We start from the raw sequence: 22,179 nt of genomic DNA, 5'->3' as shown, positions 1-22,179 counted from the left end.
GGCAACAGCGGCAAGGAACCAAAACTGCCTCTGTCACAGAATGGAGAAAAAAACCTTGGGAGAAACCAGGCTCAGTTGGGGGGCCAGTTCTCCTCTGGCCAGACAAAACCCGCAGTTCAAAAGTTTATATTTCTATTTTTTATTTTGTTGCAATTTCTAACAATAATAGTATTATGTAGTTAGGTATTTTATTATATTTTTAGTTATTTTGTTATATAATTCAGCACCCAGACTCTTCTACTACAAAGCCATGCTGTTGCAATAGCTGTAGTATGTGGTTTTGCACTGTCCTGCTGAAATACACAAGGCCTTCCCTGAAATAGACGTTGTCTGGAGGGGAGCATATGTTGCTCTAAAACCTTTATATACCTTTCAGCATTCATAGTGCCTTCCAAAACATGCAAGTTGCCCATACCGTATGCACTTATGCACCCCCATACCATCAGAGATGCTGGCTTTTGAACTGAACGCTGATAACACGCTGGAAGATCTCCCTCCTCTTTAGCTTGGAGGACACGGCGTCTATGATTTCCAACAAGAATGTCAAATTTGGACTCATCTGACCATAGAACACTTTTCCACTTTGAAACAGTCCATTTTAAATGAGCCTTGGCAGACAGGACACGATGGCGCTTCTGAACCATGTTCACATATGGCTTCCTTTTTGCATGATAGAGCTTTAGTTGGCATCTGCTGATGGCACGGCGGACTGTGTTTACCAACAGTGGTTTCTGGAAGTATTCCTGGGCCCATTTAGTAATGTCAATGGCAGAATCATGCCGATGTCATCTGAGGGCCCGAAGACCACGGGCATCCAACAAAGGTCTTCGGCCATGTCCCTTACGCTAGAGATTTCTCCAGTTTCTCTGAATCTTTTGATGATGTTACGCACTGTAGATGATGAGATTTGCAAAGACTTTGTAATTTGACGTTGAGGAATGTTGTTTTTAAAGTATTCCACTATCTTTTTACGCACTCTTTCACAGATTGGAGAGCCTCTGCCCATCTTTACTTCTGAGACACTCTGCCTCTCTAAGACATCCCTTTTATAGCTAATCATGTTATAGACCTGATGTCAATTAATTTAATTAGTTGCTAGATGTTCTCCCAGCTGAATCTTTTCAAAATTTCTTGCTTTTTCAGCCCTTTGTTGCCCCCGTGCCTGTAGCAGGCATCAACTTGAAATGAGCTCATTTAGTAGATAAAAGTGGAAAATTTCTCAGTTTAAACATTTGTTATGTTCTCTATGTTCTGTTGTGAATAAAATATTGGCTCATGTGATTTGAAAATCTTTTAGTTTCCATTTTATTCAAATTTAAAATAACGTCCCAACATTTCCGGAATTTGGGTTGTAGCCTATATATAGAACAATATATATATATAAATGAATGTGGTTCATTTATAAGCATTTATGTACGTATATGTATATATAAACGTAGAATAAACTCATCATTAAAAAAATTCATAACCATGACAGACTTCGAGGATTCTTTCTCTTTGCGCTGGTCATTTTCTCCATTTTCCTACGGCGATTCTGGAACTAGGCTATATAGACTTGCCTGTCTGTCAGATGCACACTGCGGCTGATTTCTAGGCGGCGCTCCTGAGTCAAGTACATCTTGTAGACTGTAGAGGAACTTCTTCTCCAGCTCTAAAGTTTGTTGTTTGGTGCAAGGACAGCGCTTCTTCCGGAAAGTCTTCCGTTAGCCAGTTTGCTGAACACTCCAAGATAGCACATGTAGGCTATTAGTAAAGCTAGTGACAGCAAAATGGGTCTGCATAATAAAATAGTTTTATGGTCTGCATAATTAAATTTGTGTTGTTTCAGCCATTTAGTTTCTAAATAAAACACAAAGCAACAATATATGAGATCACTATTCTGAAAAAGGAAAGGAATGTCGAAAATTTAGGAAAGGAATATCGAAATATTGCTGTATCTTTTTTTTTATACCAAAAGTGACATACAGACTTATTTTAAACATATTTTGTTATATACGCCTTTTTTAAATGAATGTATATTGAGACGTCGCACTCGATCGAGACGGTTTAGTATCTAAACTTTTTTTTTTTTTTTTTTTACTGAGCCATGCATATTTTATCGTATAGCATTTTATGTTTATGTTGTTTAAGAGTATTTTTCTGTCAGTAAATGTCTGGATATATAGTACTTACATTCAATGAATTCATTTGGATTTTTATTAAATTCCAATTTATTTAACATGCTATTTAGCTAGGCTATATGCTTATTGTATATTATATAGTCTATGCACTAGATGAATACATAAATGGCTTCAAATGAATGTTAGTAGTTAGTAATTAATTAATAGTATCAAATCTAAACCTATAACAGACCTTACCTTTGCCACATTGCACCAAGCAAGATTGTGCTACGTTTCCTGTGCTTTTTCCTCATCGTTGCCATCCGGCGTATAGACAACAATATTATCTCCATCTTGTTTGCTTGATAATAGACATGTGGAAGTCTAAATAGGCAGCCACTGCAGTAGTGACTAGGCTCGACGTCAGATGGCCTATATCCCTGCAATATAGGCTACTATCGGATCCTAGCACAAGCCCGACGCATTCCGTGAACCATAATCCTCTTTCAGGTGTGGCTGAATGCTACTTTAGTGCATATCCGCGGCTCGAAATTCTTTGATGTCATGAGGACAGAGGCAAAATGTATTAACGATGCGACACGAGCTGTTCCAAACCACATCGCCATGCTGGTCACAGTTATGGTTTGAGCAGCCACATTTGTCTGAAGTTTTGCTGGGTTGTGAGTAAGGTCGCATGGATGCCAAACTCCAGTTACTGATGTTTATCTAGCTGCCAGGTTCAGTCCGCTTATTATTTAGGGAATCCAAAAGGCACTCACTCCCTTTTGCGCTAACACATCCCACGCCATTACCGGGAAGTGTTTTGGGGATAGTGCAAGAGAAAGCTCATTGGTGGTCATTTACTTCGTTTGACAAGCTGGGTGTGCTGAGGTGTCCTCGATCAATTCAGTGAGCACGTTTCAACCAGTTGGAGCCTGGAAACACAAAGAGCCACACCCCTCCAGGCCTGCGTCACCTGTCTGTACAGCAGAAACGTTTGGACTGCAGAGAAGACCAGATGTGGAACGACTAGATTCTCGCGCTATGCGCAATTCTGCGCTCAACCTCGCGCACACGAGCTAAAACATGTGTGCATGTGTGAAATTGCGGGTTGCACAATTTATTTTCACCCTCAGTGTTTGAAAAATACACAACGTTTTAAAGCATGCATTCAAATTTGAATAAACAAGTCCTGTATTAACAAGCACATACATTTTCGAATTTAAAACATATAGATCGAAATTGGGAGAGTCAGTTTATCAACAGCCTACGTGTTAACATCAAAACATAGCCTAAATGTTAATTCTTCAATTAATATTAAGCATTTGTAGAATTATGTCTGAGACAAAATAACACTACTGCTATTTCTGGTGCACACATTAGAACGTAACGTTTTCAAATTCAACGTATTATAAATTTTTCGAATCCTTTAAATATCCACATGCTAGAACAAAACAAACAAAACACAGACAGCACAACATTTGACGCTGTATTGACACTGACACTGGCTTGTTCAAATTCAAGTTTAAAAATAAACGTGAAAAAGGGATTTATCGTTTATAGGCCCTACAGTCATATATTCCAAAATATGTCCACATTTCTTAGGCTACCCTTTATCTCTCTCGATATTTTACGTTGTGTTTTTAATAGCCTAATATAAATAAGATTGATCTAACCCTTATTTACCTTTTATGAAGTTAATGTAACAATGTAAGTAATTTAAGGAGCTGTGGACATTAAAATAATGTTGCTAACAATACCTTTTGCCCGCTTTCGTGTTAATTCTTCCTTATCCACTTATTTTATAAAATTTTCTGAATCATAAACCTTTAATTTAAAAATGTGATAGGGCTACAGAAAAACTCATTATTATTATAGTTATGGTTGTATTTTGTTTGTCTTTAGTACAGACCATAGGCTAAGTAATCCACCCGCTTAAAACAATACATTTATCTTATTAGTGGTTAGTGGTTAGACTGGAGTATATGGGAAATAGGCTAGACTAGGTTTAGGCTAATAGGCCTAATGAAGTTATAGGCCTAATTTGGGCATTACACTAACATGCACTTGCACATACAGACATTACTATTTCCGTCTTCATCGTATAACACATAACAACTCATTACTTATTTAATATTTGTCGATACGTAATATTTCATAGGCCTAGTATTTTAGTTATGTCTATACCTGCCAAAGCTGAAATGCTATATAATGCTAAATAAACTCAACCTTTCATTTCCACGTTTCTTTGTTCCCAAGATCGAGTTTGCTGTAAGAGAAACTCAAGAACAGAAATCTCACATTTTATTGCTATCAGCGGAAGCATTTATTTTGCACTAGAGACAAATAGTCCACACGCACTGTAACACTACCCGTCCGTCTGCTCTCACCTCTTCATGCTGTTACTTAAGTCCTAATGCGGAAAGGCACGATTATGTATCACAATTACAAACACCATTTTAAATGACATAATTCAATTTGTCAACGGCAGAGAAAAAAGAGCTGTTCAGACAGCATAGCCACTGTTCTCCCGTTAATGTTCAATCATCGCTGAAAGCTCGAATGAACGAAGTGCGTCATTTTTTAGACCAATTAATCCTTGATTACAGCTGGCTATAAATTAGCTTGGCCATTTTTGTAAAAAAAAAAAAAAAATATATTAATTTTGCTCAAAGATATAAGCGAAAACGTCTTTGGTATATCCTTAATGGATTTCTTAATCGACGGAGCATAGTTCATTTGCCATGAACTTTTTGATTCAGTGTATTTTTGATACCGTAATATTTTACACTATCATATTTAATATAATAAGAACAGTGGACATTTAATGCGTGTTCTGTTCCAGACGGTTAAAGTTGTGGAATGTTTTAGTGACTGTCTGAATTTAAGGCAGTACGGTCGGAACACCTGCAGGGAATTTGGTATGTTTCAACGAACCCGAACTACTTGGACTCTTTATCGACCATGTATATATTCCACATATATATACATACATATATATATATATATATATATATACACACACACAACGATATATATCGTGTTTTGAGGCAACATCAAAACAACGATTCAACGATTTGACATTCAAACATTTGAGTCTGCAAATATCCTCCTATTCAATCAGTGATCCACGGCCATGACATTGATCTCACGAGTGCCTCCCAATGGAGGCCATTTGAACCTACTCGTGGGGCAGTTATCACTGCAAGTCAATATGTAAACACAGAAAAACTAAAATAAAAATAGAAAACTAATAAGTTATAAATAAAACAGAGAAAACAGCACAATGCACATCAGGAAAAACTTTTAGTGTGAAATTAATACAACAGGCAGAAAGCACACGAGCACTCCTGAAAGCCGCACGTCAAACTCTTTGCCTCTGTCCCCTTGGAATCGTGGCTAATAACCTTGGTTCTCAGACGGTTTATGACACCACACTGCAATTGCCCAAATGCTCCAGACACAGACAGCTTTTATGGTCGTGTTGCTGAAGCAACAAGGAGGATGTCCCCGTAATTAGGCGGATATTCCTCAGAGCCTCAAAGGATGCGCCAGCCAGGCCATGTCGCTCTGCAGCAAGCAACCATAAAGCTCAGTCTTTCTCTCCCCCTTTCTTCTACTTTCTACTATTTTCTACTTTCTTTCTCTCTCCCACTGTCTTAGTTTATTGCTCTTAGGCTGTCATATATGAACACTACGACTACGGCCATAAACATTCAGATGATAACTGCAAATAGTACTGTAACCACTGTGGCGGTATAACTGTCAGAACAAATGCTTCTTCGTATGGTCCGAGAGAGATCTTAAGAAAAATAATAAAAACAAAACAAAACATTGCTTTTTTATATAAATGCACATAATGCGCAAGTGTATACTCATGCATAATATGTACACAATTATAGATATATTTGAAAAGAAAACGGTGTACTACAAATATACGTTGTACCCCTTTAATTATTTAATTTAGGAAGTATATGTCGTAAAGACGATTTTCTGAATTTCAATCAACCAAACCCTGTTTTAACTCCAGGATAATGTTCATAGCGGTGCAGAGTAGAACATGGGCGAATAAGATCATTGTGAAAACGTTATTTCTTAAGCCCGAAAGAGTCCACTTCATAAAGATTACCAATTTCGAGTCCGAAAATGTTTATGATTGGGGATGAGATTCAGCGAGATTGCATGTTCTCCATTCGGTTGCAGCAAGTGAAAACTTTGGATGATCGATGATCACATTTTAGTCAGTACACAGTTGCTTGTAATGAGTCGTTTACATTCCCGAGAGACGACCGTAGAAGAAAGTGTTATTGCTTAAAGACGTTCAGTAACAACGATGGATGAAAGTTATATTTGGTGGCAAATCAAATAAATAATTTGGAAACTGGGAGCAGTCACGCTAACATTTTAGCAGGTTTTTATATATATATATATATGTGGTCACACCAAAGTCATTAGGCCAACCTGTACAACATTCCTCCACAAAAAAATAAAACGCCATACGAATGGCTTGTCAAAAGCCTTTCCTTGTTCAGACCCAAATAATTCAGCCAGTTTCACTCAATCTTCGCGTGTAGTCCATCACAACTGCAAGCGGAATAGTCCATGATCAGTGTGTATCACGAGCTCTTAATTAAATTATTTCTGTTCGCCAAAAATTGTATACATTTATCCATTACGAGCACAAACAACCCGTATTTAAAATGTGAATTTCAATGTCCTATATGCTCTCTATAATTGTATACACGTGAATGGTGCCTTGTCACGAACTTGAAGTTAACCGCTGAGAGTCTGTATAACGTCTCGTATGTGATCTCATTACTGCAGCTGTTGTATTGTATCTGTTGTTATTTCCTTGCCCTAGAGCAATGGGTTGGTACTGTAGTACTGTAACCGGTCCCGATTTAGTTTCTTTTCCTTCATCCGCCGGTTCTGGAACCAAATTTTCACTTGGCGATCGGTGAGGTTAAGCATCCGTGAGAGCTGAAGTCGTTTCTCTTTGTTAATGTACACGCTGAAGAAAAATTCCCTCTCGAGCTCCCGGATTTGAAATTTTGTATAGGGACATCTCTTCTTGCGAACCCTGGGTCCACCTATCAGAAAATGACCAATAAACAAACGATCATTACTCCAAAGCGTTAGATTATGAAAAATAAGATTATTATATAGCCTATATGAAAATAAGTTAAAGAAGTTAGTACAGTACACGCAATATTTATATATCTTTCTGTCTATCTTTCTTTCTTTCTATCTATCTATCTTTCTATCTATCTATCTATCTATCTGGGCAGATTGTCATTGTTAAGGTTAATAAATACAAAGACAAATTTAAATCTAAAGTTTATTTAGGCTACAAACAACAGATTTTCTATCTAAAGGGTTGTAAAATTTAATATATATAGATATATTATACTAGTATATAATAACGTATTTTTACTTTTTTTTAAACATGCATTAATTACCAGAGAATAACTAGGCGCTTGTTACTCCTGACTGTTGTAAACAATCCTGTGAAATCACTGCGGCCACTTAAATACATTTTAAAGTTCAAGTTAAAAATGCGCTAGCTTTGAGTCTTTTCATGGCCAATTTCAATTCCAAGCACGTGATTCTCACAGTTTATATGTAGCCTAGGTTTTGTTGGGGAAATCTCAGGCCCTCCATAAACCTTATACGCTTATAAAACAGCATATAAAAATTTTAACAGGAGCGCGCAAGATTGCAAACTTTCTCGCATGACAGTCTCGCTGAGCTCATACTTACTGCTCGCACCGCTAGTCTTTTCCTCGTTGTTTCCGGAAGACGATTCGGGGCTACTGGTCTCCTGTCGCTCCTTTCGTTCGGACTCCTGCTCCGGTGCGGGCGCTGGCGTTGGCTGTTTGCTGGAGTGCATTTTATCCCTCGCTGCATAGTCGCTGTTCGCTACGCTGTCCGAGCCCCCGCAGGCGGTGTCAAAAAACTGGTCAAATGCTTGAGGAAGCACCCCGTTTCTTCCAACATTGCCGTAGAAATTGGACGCGGAGGTCGAGTTCGATGAGTGATAATACGCAGATGCATTATTCTTGGGGAACATTTCACTAACTGTCGTTGCCGCTGGTAAACACTCCCTGTGTACTATGTCCTCCGACGGATAACACTGAGCCAGTGGACCTCGGTGAGGCCATTTACTGGACGCGTCAATAGCATAGTCTCGGAATGTAACCTCTCTGACATGCTGTACCTGAGGCAGGTTAGATGAGTAAGAGTAGGTAACTGGACGAGAAGACGGACTTTGGGAAAGGAAAGAGGGCAACGTGGAGAAATCAGCCCCCGGAACGTAATATGTGCAGCTGGGCAGATACATGTTGGAGCCAACGGAAACCCTCTCGTCAAAATCCATCATTGTACCCGCGCAGCTTCTAGCTTGGGCTAGCGAGACCTATACGCAACGCCCACAACATAGCTCTCATGTGCGCGTGCCTCTTACCCGAGTTGTAGGGGTATCCGCGAGGCAGAAATTTTGAGACGTAAGATGACGTGGAAATCCATCTCTATCCAGTCCAACTGAGGCCAGGATCACGTGATCTAGAAAAGAAATTGACAGATCCTCGCTCACTTGTTTTGTTTGTATATTGACAGTGACAGATAATTAATGGCAGATCCAAACTGTTTAACGAAGTTCAGACTGAATTACGAATGAATTTCTAATTGGTTTGCGAATAGGCATACTAGTTTGTGAAAATTAAAACATTCTTTGTTGAACATAAATCATTTGGACTGTGTTTTAAAAATGTCCTATTTTAAATTTACAAATATAGCTACGTTATGAAATGACATTCTAAAAAAATAAATACAAAATCTTGCCAAATTAGGCCACTGTAATCTATTTTTAGAAGTTTGTAAATCAAGAACACAGTGTTTGCGACTTAAGGCTTGCGAGTGATCAATACTATCACAACACCATCGGCATTAAAAAAAGAAAATGACTGTTTTGATACAAAGGCCGGTACGTGTACATGTGGCTTCTGTAATCCAGACTTCCTATAAAACACTATACCTACATTAAAAAATATTTGCACTATACCTTTCAGTCTTACATCTTACATTTTTGTTGTAATTATTAAGTTATTTGACACAAAATGGGTATGATGATTAATGATTATGCTTGTAAATCAGAAGACATAATTACTCAAAATAATAATTAGATCATTGCTTCTCCGTTCAAATTTTGCAATACACACGAGGAAATAACTATTCAGAAAGTATTGACCTCGGTCTACTGAATAAATGATACATTATGTGGACTTAAAAAAAAAAAAAATTATTTAACAATTCCAGCAGCTTTAAACATTTTCAGAACCTTATTATTGTGTTTTTGAACTATTACGTGAATTTTGTCCTGGCAGCTAATTAAGTAGGGCCTATAGAAAACAGTTTAACTGAGTTTTGAACGGCCTGAGAATAAATGAGTTTAACCGTGGTTCTTAAACCTGGATTAGGCCAGTATAGGCCTCACTTTTCCACAACACATAACCCTTAATCCTCTTACACCCTACGTGCCTCCGAGGAACGCACAGGGAGGTGAGTAACATGAGCCTCATTTAGTGCAACTTTCCTAAAGTTTGTAAGGTGATTGTCGGACGTTTTAAGATATTCTGATGATATGATTCCTTTATGCTAATAAGCTCTCCACGATAATTAGCAGAATGATAGGCAAAATACAAAATCGGTGGCCCCAAAACGAGACGCTCCGCCTCTTCGTCAATTCAAGACAAATTCCGCGCCGTGTGTTGGAAAGCTTTCAGCAGTAATTTGGGGCCCAAGTACAACGGAAACCTGCGATGAGTAACTGGAAAGCAGAGATTTTATTGCAATTTGTAGGTTCTACATAATGCGACCCCCTTTTTACGCTCCTTTTAACACAACAGAGCGAGACTGCTCAACAAATATGAAGAGGTCCCGCAACATGTAAAGACAACAATTTCTCTGTAACAACAGATTCAAAAATAAGGAAAGATAGTTTAGACAAAAGAATAGTTAGAATAAATAGGAACATGGATTGAATTAAGAATATACGAATATAATGCCATAAGTACATTAGTACATACAACCATCTTTAAATATAGGCCTATATTATACGAAGCAAGAGATTGAATCATATAACCTGCTTTTATATAACATTATGATATAATCTCATTCTGTTGCTTTTTTTTTTTCGTTCCACAGTGTATCTATGTCTAGTCTGGCATTGCGGCCCACACCCCCTCCCTCAGGTTTACCGCACAGACTTGGCTGTGCGGTCGACTTCAAGTTCGGGGAGGGGGACGGGCTACCGCCCACCGCGCAAATCTGAAAAAGAGAACGAACAACAAACGCCACGCAAGCCACTCTATGCCCCGGATGGAGTTTCACAAACTTCGCTTTCACATCAGGGAACTATACAAAAGAACGACTGAGAGCAATATAATGTGACAAGTAGGAAAAACAGGCACTTAAAAAAAAAAAAAAAAAATACCAAACCTCCACTTCAACATAATATAGGCCTGCATAGTCTCTCTCATACACTGAGTAAATACATCACACACAGCAAAAGCTAAATAATATTTAATTTGTTCAAAAATCAAGTTTTTGCAGGCAAGCTTTCAAGCTTTGTATGTGGAACCATGGAATGTGCGTTCACCTATAAAAGTGTGAATATAACTTTATGTAGGCTTACGACTAAACTGTCTGTTGTATTCATACAACGCACAATAGAACAATTAAAGCTATTTGCTTGGAACCCTGTGCTTTATTAAACATGTTTGGCATTTTTGGTAATTAATGCACTGCTATTACAGTCACAAATTAGATTACAAATGAGAAAAAAAAAAGTATTTGTTAAAATGCGTGCAGGTATAAAGATAATTTCTATTACAATTACACTGCAATTTTTTAAAGCGATGATTAAATACAACAGTGTAATGTACACAGTAAATAACAACAATAATGATAATAAAATACTGTTTGACGATCCACAGGCCTATAATATCATTTAGCGTTGGTTCTCTTTGTTAAGTCCAATGAAAATAAAACGAAATATATATATATATATATATTAGATCATTACTTTTTAAATAAATGTAGGCTATTGTCTAAGAAAATGGTTTTAATAGTGCACGACAATTCAGGGATTGACTGAGAATGCAATAAAATCATGACTAAAATATTTACATGCACGATTAACTATTTGTTTACAAATGTTAAAGCAAAAACAACTATTAGGCTAAGTAGCGCGCATTGTTGACTGGTGTTTTGCAGGTTTAAGAAAACATAAACTAAAAGAGCTATAACCATAACCAAACGTATTTAGGTTATTTAGGAACGTTATTTTTGACTAGAACAAAATCAGTTAGCCTAAATAATGTGTTATCACATGAAGCATATTTAGGTCATTTTTCTGTTTGAATTTCAGATAGGCTACTGATTAAACATAACCAGCGTTGTTTCAGACTTCTTTACATTTATCTCTACCATCTACATTCTTCACCTTTAGAAGTGTGTTGGTTACTTTATAGCAATAAAATAAATGTAAAAAAAATAGCGCGACAAATGAGCACACAAATGTATTTCTGTATCTGACAAAGACTTTGTGTCATTGATTTCTAATCTTATTAACTTCACAAAACCAACAAAAGGAAAAAGAAAAAATAGCTTCTAATTAAACGAAACCAGCAACACTTGTGGAATTCAGAAATTAAGGAATACAAATGGAATTTAGAAAAGTTCATTATTGTATTAACGCGTTTCGGCGAACAGGTCTTCATCAGAGCTAAAAAGCTCAATTTCTACATCAAATGCATTATTTAGAAAATGGCAAGAAACGGTTATCAAGTTTATTGATTTATTTATCCTCTAAAAAAACAGGCTTAAACAGATATACGTTTGAGATATTGTCTGTGGCCTTGGCTTTCATTGTCTAGACGACCACCCCGAGGTTTAACCCCTTTTAACGGCACACAGAATGAAACCTGAGAGAAAAGCCGCGCCATTTTACTAGTCATTCACAAAACCCGAACACATTCCGACATTCTCTCATGAAACATTCAATTGTTTGAGCCAAACTGAGTATCGCTCATATAAATAAAATGCATTTTTTAATTCAAACGTTTTTGTCAACTGTCTATAGGCTATTTATATTAGGCTATCTCCAAAGGTTTGCATTTGTATTTTATTTAGAATTATTGAATATTTTATTTATATTATTTTAATTGCAGTTTTATGTTTTTCTATCAATACAGAACAACATGCCAAATCTTAAAACCATATGGGCTAGAACAATTCACATTAAAATAATTTAAACAAATCAGTGTTTCTAGTAATGACAAGTCCTTATTCAGATGTAACCTACAATAGTCGAATTCGGACTGGTCGTTAGATAACCGACAACAAAAAAAATATATAAAAACGAAATGCAAAGAAAAAATAATTTCCCCCGGAAAAGAATTGCAGATGTGATTCTATTTTTGTTCTTTAGATGGCGCCAGAAACCAGATTTACTAATGAGCACAGGATTCGTGAATGGTAAAAATGCGTTCACTCTCTCTAGACTACGCGCGCGCACTTGAGACATTACGTCAACACAACAGACCTTACACACACACACACACACACACACACACACACACACACACACACACACACACAGAGAGAGACACAGACACAGAAAACTGAAACGTAAGTATGGAACGCCTAAGCACATTACCATTGTCAATTCTTTGGATTATTGTGATTTGAATATTGTGACTCAAACAGTCGGGGAAGTTATGATCAAATATGAATGTGGGTGTGCATGGAGATACAAAAAGGATCTGAAAGCCTTCTACATAGTAATAACAACAACAACAACAACAATAATAATAATAATAAACTATTGTAATGGAAATACAAAGTAGATATGAGACAGTCGTTGCAAGGAATTATATGAACAGACCATGGAGGTTGCAAGATGTGCCTGTAGGCTAATTCACACGGAAAAACTTCAACTGCAGATTTAGCCACAAAATAGGACTAAAATATGGTTGCCTTGACACCAGGGTGGTATAATTTCCCCATAAAACTTTGAAATTTACTTTCCTAACTGGTGCCAACCAAGAGTTAAACAAATTAGGCTTTGAATATTTTTTTTATAATTAGTCTATATTTTTGGCCTACACACTAGCCGATTTTGTCTGTGATACTGCGTAGCTTTGAGCATTCAGCAGAATTTTAAATTTACCGCTGTATTCCCATCTTGATAAAAAAAAAAAAAAAGTATTTCTTGTTAAAATTAGTTGATCCTAAGATTTATATTTACTGTATAATGTAGCAATGCACAGCTTCTTGCTGAGGAAGGCTAAAATAAAGAAATCAAAAAGCTTTTTACATGCATGTCTGATCGTGAACGTGTGGCTTCTCCTATATGCCAAACAAAAATATTGCAACACCCCATCAAACCTGATCTGAAATTACTCATGACATGACTAAAAACAAAGTACTACTCCAAAAGCTAGGCCTACTTTACTCCAAAAATAAAATTAAAGATCAGATCGTAACACCAAAATTCGAGAGTAGGCAGCAGTAGAATGGCGTAAAAAGTTCTCAAAGATTTTTCCAAATTCTAGGTGTTCTCAAAGAATTCCATTTTAAAAAGCTCTTTTAAATGTATTTTATTTAATAGAAATAAAAATAAAAATAAAATAAAATAACCACGTTAAATTAAATGTCTGATATGTCATAAGAGCAAAACATGGCGCGTTTTTTAAAGATTGATATTGACCTAAGTAGGATCGATTTAAACGCCAGAGGCTTGATAAATACACGATGTTCATAAAGGACTCTTACTTGTAGACGTATCTTCATGTGTAATTTGAATAAATTAACATTTATCTACAATACCTAATTTTTGTCTCAATCAACCCATTACTCGGCAATTTAAATTTGCAATGTATGTAAAATAACTATGTAATCGTAACATGAAGCACTCATAATAATTTACATTGCTTGTTGATAATTGTCATAACCAACAAGCAATGTAAACAGATCCAATCTATCTCAACAACAAAACAGGCAAAACTTTATTGTTAATAATACAGTTAAAAAACAAACAAAAAAAAGCAATTGTTTAAAAAATGTTTCTGTGTTCGGTTATTTTTGTATACATTTTATTGTTTGAGTTCATTTTTGCTTACTTATTCTTATTTTATATTATTAACCTATACACATACGCTGTGGAAAATAACTTCTAAGACAGGCAAACGTAAAATTAATGAGTTATACATTAATACATAACAGATTATCGTGTGTGGTTCAATTTGTAAAATTATTTCTTTTTAAGCTTTATTAAATTTAAGAATTAACATGACCAAGACCAGTCGCTTCACTTACAAATGTACATCAGAAGATGGCGCAATTGCTCTATCATACGGCTGAGGTATGCAGTCACCTAGTTTTCGCAGGCACTAGAGAACAAATCCAAATGCATCATTTCTTGTTTCAGTCTATGAACAAGAGAAAAAAAAAAGTATATTCACGAAAACATATTTTACAGTCCATAAAGTTTTGGAGACCATCCAACAGGTTCATTACTTGCTTATACAAACTAGCTATTTACAAAGAGCAAGTCAACATGTTAAATTCAATTCACGTTTAGTATTCTTGCCATATTAATGGTTAATATTATCGTGTGGTTTGATGTTGCAATACAAAAGTGTAAATTATTTCGTCGACATAGGCTACATATTTTTTTTATGAATGGTTTATTAGGACGGATTTGCGCAAAACTACACAACGACAAAACACATTTACGGTACTCTTTTACACACAAACACACAGTAAGTCTATAGTGAAGTGTATATTATTTTGGCACAAATATAACCACAGACTGTACATGGCCTTAATAAACTACAGGCTCCATACCTCATATTCTCCAGCATGAGACGAAATTTCATGAACTTGAGATTTCAAGCAAAATATAATTTCAATTATAATCGACACTGGAGGTGGTGAAAGAAAAGTCGTACCACACTGTAAAGAGTTACAGTATCACAATTTCAATATCCAATGTATTTCTCTCCACAAGATATTTTGGTGAGCAGAAAATAATCTCAACAAACAAACTTATCTTTTGGCCCTCTTTGTCCTGAGTTGGTAATATGGCCACACACCGTTTGCAGCCAAGAAATGACGCACCGCGTCACCAACAACCCTGTCCGATCCAAAGTGGTCACCTCAAAGCGGTAGTCCAAGGAAAACAAATATTCGTTATAACGTCTATAATTTCATAGCTTTGAGTGTGTATGGGCCATCGCTGTTTAAAATTGTTCACTTGCATTTACACAGAGCATAGCTAACTGTTGCTTTTTAATTTGTTGACGACTTTTTTCTCCTTTACCCGTCGGTTCTGGAACCAGATAGTAACCTGTCGTTCAGACAGGTTGGTCTGAGCAGATATCCGCCTGCGTTTGTCCTTGGTGATAAACTTGTTTGCGGCATACTCCCTTTCAAGCTCCTTCAGCTGCACCTTGGTGTATGGAACACGTTTCTTCCTCCCGCGGCGAAAAGAGCTACCATCTGCCCCTCCGTGAGACACTGCCTCTGAAGATAAAAATGACAATAAAAGTATTCAAATAATAGGTTTAAGGATAATAGTTTAAGGGTGTTTTGTTATATACGCAACATGAACATAGTGCTTTGACAGCTATAAGAAATAAATTCATTTTGTGGAATATTATTTTGTTTGTTCCTTATTCTGCCATTAGCCTCACCTGGTATAGACGACTTCCACACGTTTCCCGTCTGTGGCTGCTCTTTAGTGCAGTAGACCTGCCCGTTCCAGCCACTAGCTGTGATAGCCCACGGTTGGTAACTCTCCATTGGTAATAAGGACTCATGCCGGGTCTCTGCAGGCCCGCTCATTGCCTGGACTACGGGAACATCCAGATAGCTGGGAACTGGCTGATACGGGCTCGAGGCGTAGCTCGAGTAGAAGGCAAACTCTTTGGCGCGCGAGGTGGTGTAATCTTCGCCTGTAGAAGCAGACGTGTCCATGTATTTTTCACCGTAAGGTGAGGCAGAGGCGGGGGACTGGGAGCATGTCTTCACACCTCCACCGGCCCCGTGATGGTGGGACATTCGGCAAGGATAGTATCCACCGCCACCGAAATATCCGTAGGAAATTGAAGCGCTGGCTGAACCCTGGACGGCTGCGCAGGGGCTGCATTGCTTCCCAGGCTCACCCGCTCCAGCGGCAGCCACTTCGCTTGACGGATAAGCAGCGCTGGGAGCAAGAGAGGCAGGGTGAGCCATCAAATTCCTGCACGGGCTCGGTGTGAAGTTACCTCCCGTGAACCCTTCCATATTCTTGCCGGTGTCGTCCAAGCCGCCACCGTTATCATAGAGAAACATGACCGGGTCAATCCAGCGCGGGCGGAGAAGCAGTGACGTTGTCATAGCCCGTCGGACATTGAGATGTATGGCTCTTTTTTGAGAAGCCCCGAGACTGAAAAAGAGGAGATAGTCGATTCCGCAAGAGTCAAGCGACTCTGACGCACCCTGCGCATAACCAGAATCACGCCTTGATTGGCTCAAAACTGGTCATGTGATATGTAAACGAGGACGATAATCAGCTCAAGTGCTAACAATTAAACCGAGAACAAATCCAGTGATGTGAGATGAAAATCTTCCATCCATTTCAAGATGCTCTAAAAGGTGAAGGGATGCGTAAGTAAATAAACGAAAAAAAAAAAGGAAGAATGCTGCGGTCCTTCGTGAGATTTCATCTCTGTATCCACGTTACTAAAAGCCTAAAACAAATGTTGCTTTAGTGTTTTGTTATTTAAAATAGCCCTGGGCGCTGGAGTAAACACTGAACGAATATAGTTGTAAGCGAATAATTTTTGCAAACATCCAAGTACGTTTGAGACCCATTTGTGAGTTGCTGCCATTGTGCAGTCCTTGTTGGCTCTTCAATCAACTTAAAGATTAAGGCTTCAGTAGACACATTGAAATATAGCTATATATATTTTTTAACGATTATTCTGGCTCGTGTTAACTGCTTAAAAATGGGTTAGCAATTACATAATAGTCAAAAGAAAAATGAAAAAGAAAAAGTTACTTAAATGTCTGACTAATTTCGATACATCCTCAAACATTAGGCTGGCTTTCATTCAGTAAAATTGAAAGCGCTGCATGTCTTATGATGCAATACAAGTGTGCTAAAGCAAGCCAGGTGTGCCTTTTAACGGTTAACAACGAAATCTACAGGTTATTTTCACGATACTTAGAAAATTGGTTGCAAGTGATGGCAGTTAAAGAAAAAGGTCCAATTTTTGAACGTGGCATGAAGTCCTGCTGCGGCGGCTTCCGTTTTGTTTACAAGATGCGGAGACAGAGAACACCCCCTGTATTCGTCTGTGCATTTTACGTGCGGGGCTGACGCGTCTGCAGGCCAAGGTCAAGTTGAAAGTTGCCGTCTGGCCGCAACACTATGCCTGTTGGCCTATTCAGGCTTTGATGGCCAGCCTAAAAGCTTACAAAGGAGAAGAGTCGAATGGTGAGAAATCTTTGGTGGATGAGATACGTCACAGAAGCCTTTTACTTTTACTGGCCAGCCACTTTGTAGCTATTACAACTGTTAGCGAATCTGTGAAGAATATTATACAATTTAACACCCTTTACATTCGATTTTGTATTTTAACCAGTTAGATGTGGGTTAGAATGCAGCTGCTTTTTGTTGTTGTTGTTGTTGTTGAAAAGTGTCAAACTAAACAGTCTTGTATTGTGTGGGCGCCGTGTTTTCTGACTGCTCCAATGCAGGAACAAAAATAAACACAGTCTCTATTTGGTTCTGATGTTGCAGGAAAATGGTGATTTTTTTTTTCTGCAGAAATGTCGAACATTTTGCAGTCCAAAGCGCGCTTGTGTTAAATGTAATTATACATGCTGATTCATAAAACAACACACTGAATTCGAAGTAGAACGCTTCCATGAGTAGTTTTGTCTAAAAGAAAGAAAGAAAGAAAGAAAGAAAAGTCTAATTTCTTCCTGATGTGTAAACTAATTTCTATTTCTTGCCTGTATAGCTCGGACATTGGCTGTTTGCTGGTTTAATACTATACAAGTGCGTGCATGTGATATGTGCTTTTTCGAAGACGATACACAATAAGAAATATACACAAGAGACTATTAAGGTGGGCAATCAAATTTTAATTTTAATTTCTGATTATTTCACACATCTAAATTACTAAAACTAATGAATTAGCATTAATAAATATAACGACAATGCAATGATGACAAAATTAAAAGTGAACACATCTATTGTCTTTATCGGACGATTTTTGAACCACAACAACACCACAAAAGCCTGCATAATACACATTCACTACCAAATATAGAATTAGAAAATAAATAGGCAAATTAAAATGAAGCATTTTGTCCAGAGAAATACACAGCACGGGTTACATTATTTAAAAAAATAACATCGTACAAAGATTTCACGCTGTAGTGAACTGAAATTAGAAAATTTGCTTAATACTGTGGGGTGAGCATAGCGCAATAGAGTTGTGATATGGGTAGCAAGGCTGTGTATGTTGAATAACAATAATGTGGGATACATGTGTGATTCTAAGTATAGACACTGAATGAAGAGTAGGAGTAATAACACATCTCTTATCACACAATGATACTTACACCCATGTTTTGTGATATTTCTTGTTTAGCCAACAGCGTGTTTTCAACAACAACACCGTATAGGAAATTTACACTGCAAAATAAAAATGTTTTAATATAATATTTTTTTAACATGAATTTCCAAAATAGTATTTTTTAAATAATAAATATTATAAAATAATACATAACCGAAAACAATATAGCAATAGTGAAGAATAATGAGGTCATGCGGGCTCCTCAACTGCACTGGGAAAAAAAATATGAGAGCCTAAATTAATTGACATGAGATTAAAAAATATATATATTTTCTCGATTAGAATATAGCCATAACGATGCTGCCTTTAGTTTTGTATCTCAGTTGCTTACAAATAATGGTATACATTTAACGAATGCCTAAAACGAATTAATCAACGGTAATGATGCAAAAAAAAAAAAAAAAAAAATCATTCAAAGCAAATGCAATATTTTATCTAATATATATATATATATATAGCCTATATATATTATTTACACTGTGCAATTTAACTCGCCTTCAGTGACACTGTAGGAAATTGAGAGTCTGTGCATTTGCATGCAGAAAAATATGGCGATGTTTAAATTATGGCGATGAACCCTTAATAACTAATCCTAGTGAATATATATATATATATATATATATATATATATGAGTATTATATATTATATGATATATACATATATATAAACGAAATTTCACAGTTTGAAAACGGTTAACGGTTCGTTGTTAACTGTTGTCTGTAAAGAAGCCCAAATTCAAAGAACGCCTTGATAAGCATTTTAAACAGACATTTCTGTGAAACTCATTCGATTCGTCCTTCTGTTTATCCAAAATACATTAATAAAACACAAAAATTAGCTAGCGCTTGAGTTAAAGACAATTTCAAAGCATTTATTAAATACAAAGGTCATAACATTACAAAAAATTTTTAGACTGGATATTATGATAAATGAAACCAAAAGTGCACGTTTTGACATTCGACTCTTCCAAGTAAGATAAGCATCCTTTAGTTGGCCACTGGATCACTGCAGACTTGTGGTAGGTGAAGGTGTTCTTTTGACACAATGTATCTTTTGTGCAATAGTTCTGCTTGAGTAGCCTAGGCTATTAAATTACTACACATTTCTGCGAAGAATGGCCACATATTAAAAGAAAAATCGCCCTCTGAAACTTTTAAAATGGGGAGGTGGCGACGACATTCTGTGCTTGCCATGGTCAAGTTCAAGTTGGGCACAGCTGTTAAACCTCTAGCGGAAGTTTGGTAAGCACTATGGGCGGATCTGGAGCAGTAGACGCGCGACTAGGCCTAAATTCCCCTCTGATCTGCCCTCACACCCGAATTACGGAGACCGCAACATCTTATGAGTCTTCCCACTAAACCTGACAAGGAAAAAGATTTGTCAATAAGAAACCACAATAAACTAGAGATCAGGTTTAGTTACGTGATCCTATTCTACAAAGAAAAGATCACCTAAATCAACCCTGTTAACCAAAGAGGAAACATTTACAAAAGCATGCTCCATGGTGGCCAGGGAGTCATGACGCTGGAAGTGAAATAATTTGTCATCTCTTCAACATTTTTCTGATAACAGTTTAAATATGATACTTGTCTGATCCACTAAATGACTTACTGATTGATAGGCCTACAGGTGATAGTGCATATGTTTCACACTGAAAGCGAATGACAACATGGATATTGCCAAGTAAGCTTCGTGAGGAAAAAAATATGTAGAATTGGGAATACACTACAAAATAAAATGGTAAACGTACATAAACTTGCTAAGATAGGCCTACTGTTTCTCATAGAGCAAACTTTGTGTTGAAATTTCTGTCGTTCGAGACAAAGTGTCAGACAAGGAAGCCAATCGTAATTAAAGAACTGAGTATCATTATTAATAGATAATCGAGGAGAATAACCCTTGTAAAATGCCAGAATATTATCAGGTTTTTGTGAAATGAGCAACATACAGTGTGGGAGTAATATTTGAAATGAATATATTCAAGGAGGTCTAGCCCACAAACTCAACGATATAGCGAATTTGTCCGTTTAATTTAAAGACTCCACTGTACAAAAATGTACAGGATGCAGTAAATGTGCTTGCGTTTTCCAGGAGAGAATGACAAATATATGATTGTTTAAAGTTCAAGGACGCCTGAAAGGACCGCCCACAAAAAGGTTTATTGGCGGTGTAGGAATGTACACAAAATAAGACACAAGGAATGTGAATGAGGGTCCACAAACATATGATTTAGTCAAATAAAATAAAATTGCTTTATTAACAATTTTACGCAATTAGGTTTGTTTTGAAATCTATACCTTTTATTCCTCACTGTATTACCTTAAAGACTGGACGGCAGAGAAAAAAAACGGATGCATTAATACATAATCATCTTTTTGCAAACTAAAAAAGGGAAAGACCAAGAAACAAAAGTCCGGTTAATAAGGAATTAATCACATTCTGAAATCACATTATAAATAACATTACAATGTTCTGCAGTACAAATGACAATAAACAAATTACAACAAATATAAAAACAAAATTAGGTCACCCATTGGGAAACACAACAACAAAGTAAAATACTATCTGATCATTGAAAAAAAAAAAAAATTTAAGTCACCTTTACAAAGTAAAGCCTCAAAAACAGCCTCACTAGAAAAGGACATGAAAACATGGCTGCCAAAGCGGAAAGGTTGTGCCCACACTGTGATCAATAAGACAACTTCATTTTCTGATCTACAAAAGAGAGGGACATCCTGTGAATGTTTAAAAAGATACACTGCACATCTGACAACCTTAACACAAACACTGCTGTGAAATATTGTATGTCTGCCTGCCATAATATAAGACTAATCTGTCTCCTTAATTCAACTTTATGCTTTCAACTTTACGCATTTTTGAAACCAGGGTTGTTAGTGCCATAACTAAATTGCGCTACAGGAAAACTGCTTCAGTTTACGCTGCACTGTTAATAATTTTATTTTACATTTTGTGCACTACTCATATTTTATTTGTTAACATTACTTTTTATTTGCACGATCAGTTTACTTCAAATGTATTATTTTATGATATCTCACATGTTCTCGTTATAGGTAGCTATGCTTCAAATGTTTTTGGAAGACAAATGTACGGTTTTTCCTTGTCAATAAGGAACACCGAAATTGACCATTGAGAGAAAGCGAGATAGAGAGAAAGAGAGAGAGAGAGAGAGAGAGAGAGAGAGAGAGCTCTTATTTTTTCCAACAGACGAGGGCGCACGAGGACAGCTTTGATGATTGTGTCACAGCGGCCACACAAATTGTGCGTCTGACGTCACTCTCCAACATGCGTGTCCCAACCACTCAAGGCGGTTATGTGTAGAAGCGCTTGTAAAACGTCCCCGGATTTCCCATACACTCAACGAGAG

The 22,179-nt window shown here is 36.9% G+C and overlaps 2 protein-coding genes across 2 annotated transcripts; both read right to left on the bottom strand.

The window, feature by feature from the left end:
* Positions 1 to 5,486: 5,486 nt before the first annotated feature.
* Positions 5,487 to 8,888, bottom strand: hoxa11a (homeobox A11a). Its single transcript, XM_058753825.1, has 2 exons — positions 7,860 to 8,888; positions 5,487 to 7,189 (listed from the first exon to the last, which is right to left on the bottom strand). Exons 1-2 carry the CDS (start codon positions 8,476 to 8,478, stop codon positions 6,957 to 6,959), a joined length of 852 nt encoding a protein of 283 aa, XP_058609808.1. The 5' UTR covers positions 8,479 to 8,888; the 3' UTR covers positions 5,487 to 6,956.
* A 5,736-nt stretch (positions 8,889 to 14,624) lies between these two features.
* hoxa13a (homeobox A13a) lies at positions 14,625 to 16,595 on the bottom strand. Its single transcript, XM_058753868.1, has 2 exons — positions 15,857 to 16,595; positions 14,625 to 15,686 (listed from the first exon to the last, which is right to left on the bottom strand). Exons 1-2 carry the CDS (start codon positions 16,539 to 16,541, stop codon positions 15,439 to 15,441), a joined length of 933 nt encoding a protein of 310 aa, XP_058609851.1. The 5' UTR covers positions 16,542 to 16,595; the 3' UTR covers positions 14,625 to 15,438.
* Between the last annotated feature and the right edge of the window lie 5,584 nt (positions 16,596 to 22,179).

The sequence above is a fragment of the Onychostoma macrolepis genome, chromosome 19 (assembly GCF_012432095.1).
Source record: "Onychostoma macrolepis isolate SWU-2019 chromosome 19, ASM1243209v1, whole genome shotgun sequence".
Lineage (NCBI taxonomy): Eukaryota > Metazoa > Chordata > Actinopteri > Cypriniformes > Cyprinidae > Onychostoma > Onychostoma macrolepis.
Note: the sequence above shows the minus strand (reverse complement) of the source record. Positions and strands in the feature narration are given on the sequence as shown.